This window comes from Diabrotica undecimpunctata, chromosome 10 (assembly GCF_040954645.1).
Source record: "Diabrotica undecimpunctata isolate CICGRU chromosome 10, icDiaUnde3, whole genome shotgun sequence".
Taxonomy (NCBI): domain Eukaryota; kingdom Metazoa; phylum Arthropoda; class Insecta; order Coleoptera; family Chrysomelidae; genus Diabrotica; species Diabrotica undecimpunctata.
Window position 1 is genome coordinate 36,600,239 of NC_092812.1, and position 18,544 is coordinate 36,618,782.

Consider the following 18,544-nt stretch of genomic DNA (forward strand, 5'->3'; position numbering starts at 1 on the left):
AATTCTTCCTGTTTCCATGTTTCTACTCCGTAAATTAGTATACTTTTAATGCAACTATTAACTAGTTTAATTTCTGTTGTTTATGATATTTCGTTTGTTTGCCAAATTTTATTTAAAGCGTTGAATGCAAGTTGAACCTTCATTATTCTCGTCTGTTTTTACAGCCGCTGTTCCTTTCCAACTTTCCATGACTGATCCCAAATATGTGAGCTTGTTTACCTCTTCAACTTCCTTACCGTTTATCATTATTTTATTATTTGGGGGGTTATTATGGTAGTCTAACATTTAATTAAAATTATATGTTTTTTCTTCTCCTTATTTCCGCCGTACAGCCTCATCTACCGCTTACTATCTGGGACTGCATCTTCTTCGGATAACTGAATCTTTTGTCGCTAAGCTTGTGCACGTCTGCCTCAATAGGTACTATTTTAGGCACTGTACCTACATCCATGATTGACTGTTTTCAGCTACCACCCTGGCAATACTATGATTAGATGGTCAATCGTCTATGTTTCTCTCGGAAAAATCTCTACACCCTGTTAGTGATGAGGATATGTCTCCAGCCTTTTTTAGATGGTTGCATTTGTAACTCTGTTTTGCCATTGGGTTTCATCGATCAGCCTGTAACTCGCCGTCACTGTTTTTAACAGCTTGGTGTTATTTTTCTACCGTGGAATTCCATATTTGGACTGCATACAACATTACCGCTCTAACGAAAGCCTGGTATAATTAGATCTTTTTGGTCTGTGATAAAGAACTGGTCCTGTATCATCCACTTCACCACTAATGTCTTCCTCTTGAAAACTTATCTATTTATTGTGAATTTAAGTCTTCTGTCGAAGTGGACTCACAAGTATTTGACAAATTCTTCTCCTTGGATTCATTTCTTCTCATGGTGAATTGACCTGCTGGTTAAAAATGGTATATTTGATCTTCTTTTGATCATTCATTTATCCGTGAAATCTGATATTCTCTCTAGGTAGTTCTCTAGGCCCTCAATGATTTTTCTGTTGTCCTTTGCTGCTGTGTAGATTGCTGTTTCGTTTGCTCACCGATCAAATGCTGTCCTGCATTATCTCTTCTTGAATTGCTTGCATCTTAGACATCGTTTGGGCTGCCGATATCTGAAAAGTTAGGAAAATGGTTTGACCTCTTTTCAAATAACTTTAATTTTCCTCCTAAAGGTCGTTAAAGTTATCTAAATGTTCTATTTCATCTTCTGTAATATCATCCATGCTCATATTTTCAATAATAATAATGTGCTACTAAAAAAGGGGGACAAGTATCGAACTGTTTGCCTTCTGTCGTGCATAGGTAAATTATAAGAGAGGCTTCTAAGAAGCGAATAGAGACAGTCATTGAAGAGTCCGGCGGGCTGTCATCCAGGCAGTACGGTTTCAGAAAGAACGAGAGCACGGTGGATGCGGTGATGGAAGTCTTTCGGGAGTTGCGCGTGATAGGGGTTAATCAGAGGTGGGCGATCCTACTATTGTTTGACGTCTGGAATGCTTTCAACACATTAAAGTGGAAAGAGGTAATTAAGACTTTAAGAGAGAGAAGGTGTTTGATGAATTTGGTCGCGAACCATCTATCAGAGAGGAAAATTGTGGTAGAAAAAAGAGTGGTGGTTGACGTGACGACTGGAGTGCCACAGGAGAATTTCTAATCTAATTAGTAATCGCTTCTGCTCACCGTTATCTGTGGCCGTTATTAATCTACGTATATTGAAAGCATTGTCAATTTGAATATCCTTGAAATCAGTGTGTTGAATAATCATATAATTATATTGAACTGTAAAATATATTTGGTCGAAAAAAATTGCGTTTACTTTTTTAAACCGCGTAGTTACCGAATAATTCTATATTCTATATAGTACTTCATTTTTAATTTTGTATTTTCTTAATACTATTATACATTTTACACTTTTGTGTAAATTATATTGCCTAACTACAAACCGTAAGAATGGAGTGGTTGCTGAGGGTGGCCAGGACTCGAATTATTGTAAGATGTTTGCAATTAATCTCGAAAGAGACAAATATTTACTCGGTATTGTTTTATATAAATTAAAAATTTCAGAATTTATAACATAATATAATCAAAATGTACTTTTTAAAAGCTTCCTCTCTTTATATTTGAAGCATACAACATATGCAATATAAAATCATCCTGACACTGTCAAACCGAAATATTTTGTTCCATGGTTGACATTTGCGGCTATGTTCAGCTTGAACTTTCGTTAAAGTTAACCCAGTATAAAATATGTCTCATAGGTTTAAATAATATAAAAATAATGATTGAAACACGATATTCCGTTCATTCGGAATTTAAGAATGTAAAAATTTGGCAATATTTTAAAAAATCATGTACAACTTGTCAAAAACATCAAATGTCAACGTTGTTATGAAAGTAAACGTCACTACTCACGATTTAAGAAAATAGGGTTATATTTATATTAATTTCTGTAATTGTTGAATTATATCTATATTGTGAAAATTGTAATTGTATGTATATATTGATTATATATCTAATTAATTTTAATTATAAATAGAATCTATCCTGGTAAGTACTAATATATTATCGTCTTAATAATTAAACTTAGAAATGCAGAATGTTGACAAATTTCTAACATCCTAAAAAATAGATTTTAGTGTGTAAGTTACTGAAGCGTTGTATATTCATCTACTTTTTACAAATATGAACAAAACCAATAATAATATTGAAGATCCTGATGATATTACCATGACTGCACAAGAACTACATATTTTGTCAGAGTTGGACAGGTAAGCTTCTTTTACTATGCTAATTTAGACCAATTTCTTAATTAAAATGGCTGTTATCACAAACCTAACTTAAATGTAAACACCTGCCTTGTGAAAATAAGTTTTTACTTATTTTCTTGCTTGTGATAGACAAGTAGAACATTAGATATATTAAAAATACGGTATCACTTTTCATCAACAAACTTTTAACAGATTAACAATGCAAACATATTATAAATCATTGAACACTACACATACTACAATTCATAAACAATTTGACATTCTATTAACAACAGGCCACTTCTGCAGAACAGCAGATGAGTGGTAAAATGAAAATCAGGTAGCAGGACATTTAGTTTATGCAAGTGTTTGGCATGAGGATTTAAAAAGTAGCAAGAAGGGAATTGTACATCAAGTAATTCAAGTTCTGACAGTTAATGGTTTAAAAGTTAAATGGTATTAAATAATGAAAAAGACAATCCTAAAAGCAAAACAGACAAAGGAATAAGATATTAACACTTTATAGAGAACTCTCGAACAAAGTATGAATGAAAACAATTGTGAAATAAAACTCTGTGTGAATTTCCCAATCGTCTAGCAAGTGTAAAAGTTCCATCTGTGTTTTGAATTCCACACTAAACTCTTAACCACAAATGTTTATGTTTAACAAATCTGTTTATTATCAAATATGTTATCAAATATATTCTGTTTATCTTTAAAGCTTTTTGCCTTGTTTTCCCTTCCTAGTCATCTTATGTGAAAGAATCACAAGAAATCTGTACTTAAAGAATAAAATAAAACATAATTGGTTTATTTGATTGTATATGCATATTAATAATACAAAATTCTATTAATTTTAGCCGCCAATATGGATTTTTACTACTAAATCAACAAGCAAATGCTTCAAAAAAGGTTTTAATTCAAAAGGTAAGTAATTGTAAAGTAATAAAGTAAAGTAATAGTAATACACAAACATTTAGGAATGTTAAAATATATAATAATATTTGTATCTTGCGTTAACTCTGTTTGAATAAAATAATATTTTGAGCAACGATATGATAATAAAATATAGTACTTACACTGTTATCTTTCTTATAATCAGTAGGCCCCCAATGTATATGGTCCCACAATAGATGACACTAGTTATAACAATACAATAACATGAATTAGTTGTTTATTCTTATTTATAATTTTTCAGTTGTATCTATATTCTTCTTCTTGTTTTTCTCCTCTTTTCACAATTTTATATCCAGTGTCCACAGGTCAATAAGAAGAAATAAGCAAAAATCTGAGTTGTAAAGGTTTTTCTAAATTTTATTCTCATTTTCACTGTTTTCTTGGCATTTTAAATTTATATCTTTTGAAGAGTTTTAATTCTGTTTTTAAACAATTTTTAGCTAGTTAGTACTTACGCAGTAAGAAAAATGCAATTAAATAATATATTTTTTTAATTTTTAGGCTGTCAAGTATCTTCAATTAATGGTTGTTCAAGCTAGAAGGCAACAAAAAGCAAATGAAAATGATGCAAATAATCAAAATAAAAACATTAGTATAGATCCCAAAACATGGGTGAAGCTGGGGCATTTCCATTTGTTGTTAGAAGACTATAGGAAAGGTAACTTTAAAATTACAATAATTTGAGTAACTAAAATTATAATTATAAAAACACTTCATACAAATTAGATGAATTTGAACATCTAGCCCCATGTGCATCAGACTGGTGCACAGCATGTTTTTACAACGGACTGTACATACCGCAGTATTATTGTGGTTAAATTTGTCCACAGTACATTTTGTCTGAAACAAAAGAAGTGTGTAATTTTTTTGAGGCTTAATATGTTAATAACAAAACAGTGGGAGAAATCTATAGATAAGTAAAAAACCAACTGCGATTAACAATGAAATACCTACTAAAAACTGTACAGAGCTGCTGCTGAAGTTCTTGTAGTTAAATATAGAACAAAAAACAGAAAAAATATGAAGATTGAAAATAGAATTAATATAAATATCTGTGCAGAAAGAATAAATGTATTGTCATCTTAGCAAGAGTGGACCTCTGAAATTGTTTACTCCATTGTACGCTCTGCAATAGGGTATTCGTGTGTAGTATACGATACACTCTAGGCACTTATCCAATTCAGTTTCGGATGTGTGGTTGAATTCGGACAAGTCTTGATAAAGACTTGTCGATTTTCTTACATAGGAAAACAATTTGCAACTATCATAGAAATAAAACACAGTTTTTAGGTGTAGCAAAAACTAACTGCAGAGTCTAGGTGTAGCAGGTGAGGCAGAGCCCGGACCAGCGACCCCCTAGAGTGTACGATGCTCTAGGTAAAGTCTTGGTTCATAGACTGATCGAAGTGATCTGATCCAGACTTGAAAATTGTGCAAATATTTATATACAATTTCCAAGCCGAGGTGAGCGGGGCGATGCGCATCAAGTGCGTGCTATTGATCGATAGACTAGGGCACTTGATGACAGTATATTGAAGAAAATAGAGAGAAAAAAGTATGTTAACCAAACAAAAATGTAACCAAAGTTATTTAATTTAATACAGACGCAACATAAGTTTTCATCAAATTGGTTAGAATCAACTATTATACCAATTTGAAAACCAAACAATTTAAAAAGTAATCCAAATTCATATAGACCAATATCTTTGACGTGTGCTATGGTCAATAATGGACAATATTCTATCTATCATTAGAAATTGACATACTTGAAGCTTTTGCTGCAAATCAAAAATGTGTAGCAATACTAGAGAATGGTATTTCGTATATTAAGCCCTACAGTTTTTTTAATAGCAATAAATGATGTCTTTATGTCTTAAAAACTTGGCAATCGAATGCCAAGCAAGACTTAATATCCTTAAATCATTGTCTAAAAAGACTGGAGAGCAGATAGACAAACTATGCTCTCCCTCTACAGAACACTAATCAGATCTAAATGAAACTATGGTGCCATAGCATATTCATCGGTTTATGAGTCTTTCCTTAAAATTTTAAATACAATTCACAATACTGCACTCCACATTGTCTTGGGAGCTTTCAGAACCACACCAATAGAAAGCCTGTATTGCGAAGCAGCTGAACCATCACTCTATTACAGAAGAATGTACTTAAAGTTAACATACGCAATTAAATCAAATGCAAATCCTAACCACACATTCAAATATGATCACCTTAGTGGATTATCAACATTTTTCTCCAATAAACCACATCTACACTGAATCAAAATGGATCTCTCATCTCTTAACACCACCTTACCTCCTTGCTTTCCTGTTAGTTTTGAACCAGCTGCATCATGAACATTGGGAGTACTTAAAATAATAACTACTTTAACTGCATTGGACAAACATACTACTAACCATAATATAATACATCAAAATCTGCAAAACTTATTATCAACACATGATGCGCATTGTATTTGACGGATGGCAAGGAGGAATATTAGTTGGAGGCCGAAAAATCAGCAATCTCCGCTATGCTGACGACACTTTAGTACTAGCATCAACAACAAATGACCTTGAATACATCATGAACAGACTACAGATACTATTAGTCGTGAATATGGACTTAAAATTAATGTACAGAAGACCAAGGTAATGATAATCGATCGAATTAGAAATAACCAACCGGAAATACGAAACGTAGCGGGGTTTGAAGTGGTCTTCTTCTTCAAGTGCCATCTCCGCGGCGGAGGTCGGCAATCATCATAGCTATTTGGACTTTTGAGACGGCTGCTCTGAAAAGTTCATTTGATGTACATCCGTACCACTCTCTCAGGTTGCGCAGCCATGTCATTCTACGCCTCCCTATGCTTCTCTTTCCTTGGATCTTTCCCTGCATAATCAGTTGGAGCAAGGTGTATTTCTCTCCACGTGTAATATGTCCGAGATATTCTAATTTTCTTGTTTTTATTATATTTAAAATTTCCAATTCTTTGTTCATCCTTCCCAGAACCTCTTTGTTTGTGACGTGCTCTGTCCATGATATTTTCAGAATTCTTCTGTACACCCACAGCTCAAATGATTCCAGTTTTTTCATTGATGTCGCATTCAAGGTCCAAGATTCCATTCCATAAAATAAAGTTGAAAAAACATAGCACCTCGCCAACCTAACTCTTAGTTCCAGTTTTAAATCCCTGGTACATAGCACTCTTCTCATTTTGTTGAAATTTGCTCTAGCCTTTTCTATTCTTATTTCGATCTCCTGATTGTAATCATTTGTGGAGTTAATCATTGTTCACAGGTATGCATATTTGTCCACTTGTTCGACGTTTGAAGTGGTAAGCTGTTTCAATTACTTAGGTTCTGTTATCACAAACAATGGTGGATGCGAAGAAGAGATACGTCGACGACTTACAATGGCCAGATCAGCAACGGTTAAACTTACTAAAATCTGGAAAGATACGGACATAACCATGAACACGAAACTGCGCCTAGTACGGACACTTATCTTTCCTATCGCTACCTATGCGTCAGAAACTTGGACCATTAAAAAGTCCGACTCACGACGTACAATGGCCTTTGAAATGTGGGTATATCGTAGAATGATGAGCATATCCTGGACAGCGCATCGTACAAATGTCTCAATATTGACAGAACTCGACATCAATACTAGGCTTACCACAATCATCAACCAAAATATATTGAGGTACTTTGGACACGTTACGAATGGAAAGCATGGAGAGGTTGGTGATTGAAGGCAAGGTAGATGGTAAAAGAACCCGAGGAAGATCGCCACTCCGATGGTCAGACCAAATAAAGTGCGCTACCGGTTACTCTCTGTCTGAGGCAGCACACCGCGCCCAGGCGAGAAGAGAAGAATGGATAAATCGTCAAATACCATAACGTCACCACATTCTTACGAAGGGTGGAGAAGGAGGAGGATGATCAAACTATACAAATTTCCCTCAAATATATACAGGTGCTTCAAAGTCCACAGATGGCATGGGAGCAGCAGCTATATCTTATAATATGTGCCAAAAATATAAGTTGCCAATACATGACAGTATCCTTAATGCAGAAGTATACGCCATATACAGGCCACTCACATATATTATATCTTAACCAAAACAGAAATACATCATTTTGACTGATTCACTAAACTCATTACAATCCATAGGAAAAATATACCCAGAGAATACAGTAAGCCAGAAAATTATAGATATTACAATAATGTATGTGAGGTGAAAAATAATTGAAATTTGAGTGACATGTATGAAGAAGAAAATATACAAACTGGAAAGTAGTATAAAGAAACAAAAAAAGCAGGTCAAGGAGAAAATGGATAGAAGAGGATAAATCAATTTCGTCTTTATGCAGTTACATCTTTCTACACATCAAAAATGTGATTTGGGAGTATTTGAGTTGGTTCTTTATTTATTTTTTTATTTTAAGGTGATTTACTGATTTTTTAAATATTAAAATTTGACCATTTTATCTTTAAAACACATATGTAGACGTTTTTTGTTCAAAAATGTGTAGACTATATAGTAAATACAGAAAAGTAACTACTATGTCAATATACATGTATAAAACAAAGAGTGGGACCAATTTCATTGTGTGGGCAAGCTATAAGCTCCCAGATTGGTATACTGGGAAGATAAAACAGCCTATCACTACAAAAGTAGATACCTTAGCCATCATATACCATTGCTTAAACATAATAGGAATTGTTTTTTAGTTTATTCAATAATATTTTTGTTTTAGCGTTATCTGCGTACCAAATGTTCTATAAGACACAAGCAGAAAACCATTGGCAGGACACAACCTTCTTATATGGAATAGGATTGGTGTACTTTCACTTCAATGCATTCCAGTGGTGAGTTTAATTTTTTTTCTATGTTTGTGGTGTATAGTTTGTTTAAATTAATTTCTTTCAAAATTCATTGTATATTATATCACGTATGGGATGGAGGATGTTGAAAAAGTTTAGTTAAAAGTGTAGATATTGTGATTTTTTATGTACATTTTTTGTTATAAATATAACATTGAACTTATTTATAGAAAGTTGAAGTGAAATTGTTCTGGTTACTACAAAATTAACCTAAAAAACGTTTATTACAAACGTTTTCGTCATTAACCTTTGTTATAGGCATGTATAAACAAATATGTAAATATATGCATATATTAATAATTTTTTGTAATGTTAGAAATTTAAAAAATTGTATTAACAAGCTCATATATACTTAAAAATCTTACATTTTTCTGTAAGAGCCAACTCTTAGCGAAACGTGACATCAAGTGTATGTGCACACAAATGAAAACGGTATAAGGAGGTCTAAAATCTACCTAAGATCCAAAAGAATCATTTTTGACTCAATTTGTTTATCCTGTATCATATCCCTGATTCAAGGTACTGTAATACTACGAAAAGTAGTGTAAAAACTTATTTTACGGAAGATAAGAGCTACTGTAATCTACGACGGCTGGTGTTTTGTGATAATGCATTGTTTTTCAGGTTTATCACTTATTTCTTTGGCTCAGTAGTAACATAGTCATCATGCTAAATGACCTGCGTAAATGGTTTGGCATTGTCAATGTCATGTTTGGTTAGGCCTATATTTTTAACAAATATTTTTGAGAAAATTAAGTAAAAATAGTATTCAACACAGCAAAATAAGTGAATTGCAAAATGTCTATCACTAGACCATAGTACCACAATTGTAGCGAGTGACTCATATATTCAATGTAGACTTTTGCGGGTCTGAGGGGAAAGGAAATCGACGAGTCATAGGCGTGCGGTTATTATTTAAAAAATAATCCAAGGTTTTAGAACGAATTAATTGTTATAAAAATTATTTTCCTATTTTATAAATGCCTTAGATGAAGAAAACTAATCCTTGTTAAATATATTTTTTGGGAAAACCCCTTATCACTTTAAATTAACAAACCTATGACTGATTCAAGGATTAAATTTAATTCCTATTGTCAATTGAGATTTAATAACATGGGATTAAAAAAGGGTCGTCTAGTAACTTTTAGCAAAGGTATAACTGAATTACTTAAACTATTCTTGGTACAAAACAGTACAAGTAATAAATGGTTGACCTTAACTGAGTATTTATTTCCATAAAATATAAAAATATGTTAAAATAAAAACTAACATTATAGATAATCTAATCTGAGTCGTCTACTCAACAAAAAAATTATCGTACGATCATTATTGTCGGCAATAATCTTATTAATTAAAACAGGTTGTAGCTTTAAAAAAATGAAAAATAAAAAATGTAAAACGTAAATTAATTTAGTTGATACTACAATGTTTTTATTAACTTTTATTTACAATCTTTTAATTTATTATTGAATTGTAACACTTTATTTTATTTAATATTTATTTCCACTTATATCATTTATTACAGTCTTCTACACTTATTCTAATTCACAAAAAGAAACAGATTAATTTTTGTTACAGCTTACGGGATACAACAGTTTATTTTAGACTAAACTTAACGTAACAATACTTAAAGTTTCTTGACACAAAAAAATGATAAATAAAAAGAGGCTTTAACCTGAAACCGAATCCAATAGGCAATAGGCTATTGTTTCGTTTATCTTAAAGTTATGCTATAACAAAAAACACAGGAATTTCCAGAATTCCTATACTAAATTCATAAAATATTGTCTCAATAACGATACGGAATGTAAAATTTATATTCTAATAGGATATCGGCCTAGCAAATAACAGATGTCGGAACCAAATGAACAGGTACATAGAACAGGAATCCCTTTGCTAGTAAATCAGAATACGGCGAATTAAAGTAAGTGTTGGTGAACGAAATGAAGGGACTAGAAAGAGAAGAGTTAAAGGAGGAAAAAGGAAAAGTGAGCAAATTACCAGATAAGCAGATCCTAAAATAGGCCTAGTTTTTGTACTGTGTAAGCACAATAATTAAAATAAAAAGAAAAAACCTGGACCTGAGCAAAAGTACTCAATACAATACTTCTTTCCAACTGTCTCTGCTGCTAAAACTTCTGTATGTTTCAAATTTTTTCGCACAGTTGTTGCTTTTGGAGAAACTAGAATAAAAAACATAGCCAAAAAAGTGCATTTTGCGTAGGAGGTGACATTACAAAAAATAAGAACTATCTGAAAAAGGAAAGTGTTACAGAGTACATAAAAAAGCTCAGAGGAACTGAATCACATTACAGCAGAAAGAAGTCCAAAATATTGTATCTGTATAGTGAGTTAAGTATTAGTAAACTAAGTAAAATATATAATGATCAGTGTGAAGAGGAACGTGAAATGTAGCATGTTTAGGATAATTTTTTTAAGCGAGCTTAACATCATAAGTTTTTAAGTCACCTGCCTCCGATACTTGCAATACGTGCCACTTTCTCAAAGACAAAATTAAAAGTGCACTAGCACGGTCTGCTGAAAAGGCCTAGCTAATGATTGAAAAGCGGATTCATTCAAGAAGATCAAAGGCGTTTTATAAGTACATGAAAATGAATGTTCCTCATTCTATTAGCCTCAGGGGCGGCTGGTCCTATGAGGCAGGTGAGGCAGTGCCTCACCAGTATCAATCGACTATTTACGTTCTTTAACTACAATTTAACTTTTTGGAATTTTCTAAATAACTTTATTTTCATTATGATAAAAAATTAAAATATGTACACCCCTGATGTCTTATCTTTGTATATTTCTTCATAATCTACGGGCCGGACAAGGGACAAGCTTAAACCACAAAATATTAAATAAACAACGGCTCCATTTTCCGCGCCAGCTTCTAATATATCATCTGTGCATCTCATTCTCTCTTTAAAAATTATAGCCGCCGAGGCAAGCCTCACGGCATTGCTCTGTCTGACATATTAGACATCACATTATCTAGCGAAATTCAACATAATTTATTTATTTTCTGCCCACGATTTCACCGAACAAGAGAGGCATGCCGCTCTGGTTTGGTGTAGTTCTTTTAATTAGCAGCGTTGCCGTTTGGGTACAAAGGTACCCAATTCGCTACATTTTTTCCCTCGGGGTATAAAAGTACATTTTAAATAAAACATAGATTTTTATTTGAAAATTGTAACAACATTGTTATGTTGTAGTAGAGTATTTTCCTTTAGTAGATGGTACTATACATATTGTTCTATTGTTTTCCGATTTAACAAAAAATATTTTTTTTCTATGCATTTACCAGATTGGCAACATTGGTACATTTTGGAACATTTCTGCAAAATTGTTGTAGTAAGAGTAAGTAGTAGTTAAATTACTTCCTGTTGACCTCTTTGTGCGGCAGGATCACGTTTGACGTATCTCGTGTTGTTTTTCATTAAAAAAACAGTAAGATTACATGTTATATAATAAGTGCAGTGCAATTCTAATTAAGTTTTTTTAATAATTTTGGTGGGTTTGTTTTTGTCTGCAGGATTTTCGGTTTTAGTGAAAAATGGATTTAGCACCGAGCACTTCGTCACAACTTTCCCAGGTAAATGTAAATATTCGTAATACTTGTGATCTCGTAAATTTTTTAGTCAATCAGCAGAATTTTTCAAGTCATTCATATGAAGATAAATTATATATAGTTAAAGTCGTAAAAAGACTAACATCTTACGACGAGAACGATCAATGGAGATATGCTAGACCGAAGCTTCAACTGAAGGGATATGTGAGAGCGTGAAGAAGATGGCACTAGATTAGCAGTCGCCATTTATAACACTTACTAACAAATCTCCCAGATAAAAAATACCTACTAACCCCCAAAAAAATATAAAAATCCCAAAAAAATTAATAAAAAATATAAAGATTCAAAAAAAATATAAAATAATAAAAAATTCACAAAAAAATTATAAAAATAAAAAAAGGCCACGGGAGAGGCCACCTAGATCCTTGAGGCTACAACTTGGCCGCTAACCAAGGTGCAGGCTCGAGGATTAGAGCTCCCTCGTTTTTCGTTCGCTTTTATCTCACGATACGAGATTTCATGATAAACCGGAGTAAGTCGCTTAACGACACCTTGGGTATCATTTAAGTTACATTTATGAGCACCCTATTACACATGGTGCTCATAAATACAGCTCAATCGCGGACTTTTTCAAAAAGCAGTCAGCCCTTATGTTGCACCTTCAGTGCACATAAGGGAGGGTGGAGGAGGGCTTAGGAGAGCTTTGAGGTGAGGATGACTTTTGTTGATCCGCGCGCGTATCGTCAGAAGTCCTTCTCACGCCAAGTCATTGTTTGCTGGCGCGAGCAATGCCTCCTTAGCCGGGTATGACTGGAGCAAAGAGAAGCTAACCATAATAATAATAATTTTCCTTAAGTGTAGTGTGCCTCACCATCTTGTACTATCACGAGCCGCCCCTGATTAGCCTTTGCTTTGATTTTCAACAAATTCCGCCACTACAGAGACAAATTGGGTTTTATAATTTTTGTATTACTGACCTAAAAACTCAAAACTTCATGTTATATACTTGGACAGAGGAACAGGCAGGAAAAGACAGTGTGGAAATATCATCGGCTCTCTTTAACTATTTGAAAGAAGCTGATTTTCAGGGCTGTTCTGTACTAAGGTTGTTTAGCGATGGTTGTGTTTCTCAAAATAAAAATAATATTGTCCTGAGAATACAGATTCATTTTTTGAAAACACACAAATCATCAATCCAGGAGATTTTATTGTATTTTCCTGTATGCAGACATAGTTTTTTACCCGCTGACCGTGTTTTTGGAAGCGTAGAAAAGCAGTTGCGAAAAATACCCATAATTTTAATTAAACAGGAATACCATGACATCTACAGTGGTATAGGCACGATAAAAGTACTAGGAGATTGACCACTACTTGATACTAAAAAATTAAGTGAATACTATAAGGACATCCAATCAATTAGTGAACTGAAGAGAATTGAAATATGCTACCGGACACAAGAAGAAATGGAACACCTCCGAAAAAAGGGAAAAGGTTGTGTGTTTTTGTCTACAAAAGGATTGTGTTGGTACTGGAAGAACTACCACTTCATCTTGTGTTAACCAAAGAAAAGACCAAAGATGTTGACAAACGTTTGAAAAAAATGTTTGGAGAGGACTGGTGTATTTCTGATCCACGCCTTAGTTGGTACAAGAGTTTGATTTGTGATGGTCCCACTACAGCAGCTGCTGGTGAGGAGCAGGAAGAAATGTGTGACTGTTTCTTTACCTTGTTGCTTTATTACTGTTTTTACATGTAAATCAGCTTATGTGCACAACATTTTACATGCAAAACGACTTATTTTCACTGAGTTCGTGCAAAAGGTCTTATTACCAAAACGAAATCCATTTTTTAAACTGTTTTTTAGCTACCCTAACTGAAATGAGTATTTTAATCGCATGTTTGGAACCGATACTATTGCATAACATCGATTAGAACTCATTATCCTTTTTCAGAGCAAGTTTTTCGCCCTCCTGAAAAATTACTTATTTGTGACTTAAACTTGTTTGCATTTTACCTCCTCGTATATATATATATATATATATATATATATATATATATATATATATATATATATATATATATATATATATATATATATATATATATATATAATAAACCTAGAGCTAAGATTAATATTATTACAATACAAGAATTAGTATTAAACTCAACAGTCAATTATCATTGCGTCGAACTTTTGGCATCTTCTATGATGTCTTCTTCAAGACAAGTCCTACTCGCAATTCTCAACAGAAAGTTGGTTTACTTACTATCCTGGTACATATTATATATTGTATTTCGAATTACCCTCAGGTAAGTCAGTAGTTTTCGTTTTTAAAGCGTCTGCCAGGATTTTTTCCTTTTTTTAACAAAGTTAAAATGTTATCAATATTTTTAATTGACAATAAAACACATTTTAAATTATTGTCACTACAGCTGTTTCGGCCAGAGTGCCTTTCTCAAGTGATCTATTTTTGATACATGTTTACACTTTATAGTCTTTAACTGAATAAGTTAAAGAGGGGAGAAATTTTTGTCCCAAGTTGGTCAATCTGAATGACCAAATTGAGACAACCCTCTGGGTAATACATAATTTTTGGTAGGGAATTTAGGTTTCTCATCTCCAAAAACCCACACTTACCAATTCCATGCCTGTCAGGAAATATTCAAAAATAAATAAAATAAAAGTTTAACCTTGACAACCTGTATTTCGGTTATTACCAACTTTCGTAGTAAGGTAAGTTAGCTTAAATCGACCTATTTTAACCTCAGGAATCTAAGGTTAACATATGGCCCATTCGTCACCAAACACCTTGTAGATATATGTATATACAGTGGTTACTCGACATACGAATGTAATTCGTTCCGTACTCTTCCTCGTATGTCAAAGCAATTTTTCCCATTGAAATTAACTGAAATGTCATTAATCCGTTCCAGTCCCCAAAAACACGTTAGTTGTGTTTTTTAAATAAGAAAAATGTATTTAAAAGAAGAAATATTTATTTATATGTAACAAAAAATACTTACGTGCTTACGGAAGCGCTTAATTTTCGTTAGTGGCCTTCGCTTTTTCGTCACACTTTGCTCATTTTCATCTGCAGATCGTTTAAAAAAACTGTCCAAGGAGGTTTGTTTCTTCCTCCCTTTCAGAATATTGAGGAAATGTGTTAGGTAAGTTTCGTTGAACAATACCGATGCACGACCAGTTTTAACTTTTTCGGGGTGATTTTTATCCATGAACTCTGCAACTTTCCCCCACATTCCCAAGATCTCCTTTATATCTTTTGTAGAGACAACGTCTTCCAATTCTGGCTCCTCTTCAAAACTAATTTTTCGTTGAACCACCGTATGCTGCTGCGAATGTAGTTCGCCTAACTCCTCGGTTGTCAGCTCCTGAGACTGTTCCTCGACAAGTTCGTTCACATCTCTTTCATCCACCTCCAGACCCATGGATTTTCCAAGAGAAACAATCTCATCTACTACTGACACTTTGGATTCCAGTCCTTCGCAGGCCCTTTCATCTACAACCTCAGGCCACAGCTTCTTGCATGCAGAGGTTAAGGTCCTTGTTGTAACACCTAGACAGGGCTGCTCAATAATTCTTAGGCATATTGCTATGTTAAAGTGGTCCTTCCAGAACTCTCGAAGGGTAAGGTTTGTGTTCTCCGTCACCTCAAAGCAGCGCCGAAAAATGTGCTTGGTATACAACTTCTTATAATTAGAAATCACTTGCTGATTCATGGACTGCAAGATAGGAGTGGTGTTGTCTGGTAGGTAGAGAATATTTGGGTCACCTGATCAGAGGACATAAATACGCATTACTTCAAAATATAATGCAAGGAAAAATAGAAGGAAAACGGAATCCAGGCCGTAGAAGAATGTCATGGTTGCGTAATTTGAGAGAGTGGTTTGGCTGTACCACTAATGAACTCTTTAGGTCAGCTGTAAAGAAGGTCAGGATAGCCTTGATGATTTCCAATCTCCGATAGGAATGGCACAAGAAGAAGAAGAAGAAGAGAATCTTTATTAACTTAAACTCTTGGAGTGAATCATCTTCGAGATTTTGTGAGTGAGAAGAGGCATTATCGAGAACAAGAAGGATCTGCATGGGTAGGTTGTTTTGCTGTAGATATTTGTTAAGAGAAGGGGCAAACACCAGGTTTATCCACTACACAAAAAATTTCGGCAAACACCAGGTTTATCCACTACACAAAAAATTTCCTTTGGATTTGCCCTCCACATATCTGGCAGTTTTTCTTTTAAAATCTTATGTGACTTAAAGGCTCTGGGATTTTCTGAATGGTTTGATTTTACAGTCGCCACTCGCATTGGCGCAAAGTAGTAGAGTTAATCTATCTTTTATAGGTTTGTGACCTGGCATCGTCTTTTCCTTTGCCGTTATTTAAGTCCTATTCGGCATCTTTTTTCAGAAAAGCTCTGTCTCATCACAGTTGAAGAGTTGCTGGGGGATGTATCCTTTGGCTTCTATCAGTTCAGAAAATGTTTTGATGTAAACCTCAACTGCTTTCACATCCGAACTTGCTGCCTCATCATGCCTGACGACGGAGTGAATGCTAGTCCTTTTTCTAAAGTTGTCAAACCAGCCCCGACTGCCTTTAAACGAGTCTTCCGATTCATTATTTGTGGAAGTGTGTGGGATCTACTTCAGCAAATCTTCGTAAATCGCTCGTGCCTCTTCACGTATGATGCTTTATGTTAAGGTTCCTCATTGAAGCTGCTTCTCTGTCACCCACACCATTAGTAGTTTCTCTATCTTTTCATGGAGAGAAGTCCGGAGCTTAGAAATTATTGTAACGCCCTTAGCTGGCATTATACCATTTATCACCTCATTCCTTTAAGTACAGTACATATGATTGATGTGGTACTCCCGTACATCTTCTCCAAGTCAGTTAATCGTACACCTTGCTCATGTTTTTCAATGATTTCACGTTTTAGTTCAATAGACATCATCTTCTTCTTCGAACCCATGGTTATAAAAATAAATGTAATATTGTAATGTACAAAAAGCACAAAACACGATCAGAACTTATCAACAATATTTCGAAAATGAGGGAAACAAGCAAAGCAGACTGAGGTCTATTGTAAAAATTTACACAGTGTAAATTACACCGACATCGAGAATGCAATATGGTTAGTATTACAATCCAAATTTTTGTCGGATTTAACTTTCAATGACCATTTAATTTGTCGGTCCAAGTAATAGTCACGTACAGACCCGTAAAATGATCTTTATGGCGAGACCGTAAAGATCTATTACCAGTAAAACTACCTTTTATTTACAAAGCAAATTAGAAGTAGTCATATAAGAGGTATGAATTTGAATAAAAACCCATTTCTCGTATCTCAAATCTTTCTCTCATCTCAAATCAAAATATCGCCCACTCCGCGGCTCGTATCTCAAAACACTCGTATATTAGGGCGCTCGTATATCGAGGTACCACTATGTATATAATTTAAGTCTTTAATGCAATAATTTAAAAAAACTTTATAGTGATACTTTTTATGTTAAAAATATTAAACGGCTTTTATACGTGCTTATAAACAAATGGACACAGTCGAAAATGTTTCATGTCATGCTTAGCCAATTCGTATTGTAAAAATATTCAGCTATTTTGATTCTACCCATTTTAATACCTATCTTAAGCAAAGTAATTTATATTATATTTAAATTTCCAAATTTAATTCCCATTAAATTTGTGAATTTATTAAACCGTACAGGAATGTCTTCGGCACTTCTAACCTACAGTTCCAATTCCCCCTCGCTTTCTTCCAGTGCGTGTAAAAACTTCAGATAATTAAATCATAAATTCAAACATAACATGTATCTTGTTTATTTAAAACACAAATAATAAAGGGCACATTAATGGGGGAAATGTGAGAGGGAGCCAAGTAAAAATCGTCAAATCCATTTGGGTCACGAACGCCAATATTCCGGACGTGCCTTCATCAAGAAGTACTACGTCATGGTGACGTCATAACACCTTGTCACGATATTTGGAACAGGTGTGCGAGACTGGACAGTGGATGCAAATTACCACTGCCGTTCTTTCACGTTTAATAAGAGACTCTAATATTGGTGCTAACAGTGTCTTAAAAAATAGTGGTCAGAATGTTTTTAGTAAATTGGAGCAAATTTTCAACTTTTGTAGCTAAATTTGAATTTATTAAAGTTGAGTGATGAACAAAAAGAAATGTTTTAAATAAAATAAAAAAAAAAAAAGAAATGCTTTAAATGTCTGGGAACGAAGTTACTAAAAAAGGTATTAGTCGGAAATCAGAAAAAACAATTGGATAATACAAATACACTCAGGAATTAAGGAATTATACAGGAAGCAAGAAATAAGCATACTCT

The 18,544-nt window shown here is 33.8% G+C and overlaps 1 protein-coding gene across 2 annotated transcripts in view; it reads left to right on the forward strand.

The window, feature by feature from the left end:
- The first annotated feature begins 2,255 nt into the window (after positions 1–2,255).
- Utx (Utx histone demethylase) overlaps positions 2,256–18,544 on the forward strand; it is a 122,008-nt gene continuing 105,719 nt past the window's right edge. Inside the window, exons 1-5 of one of the 2 annotated variants that reach the window (XM_072546681.1) lie at positions 2,256–2,559; positions 2,642–2,780; positions 3,620–3,686; positions 4,218–4,374; positions 8,477–8,588. In XM_072546681.1, coding sequence (XP_072402782.1) covers positions 2,695–2,780; positions 3,620–3,686; positions 4,218–4,374; positions 8,477–8,588 — 422 coding nt within the window. In that variant the 5' untranslated portion in view covers positions 2,256–2,559; positions 2,642–2,694. The remainder of the gene's footprint in view (positions 2,560–2,641; positions 2,781–3,619; positions 3,687–4,217; positions 4,375–8,476; positions 8,589–18,544) is intronic. The other variant, XM_072546682.1, reaches the window with a different exon arrangement.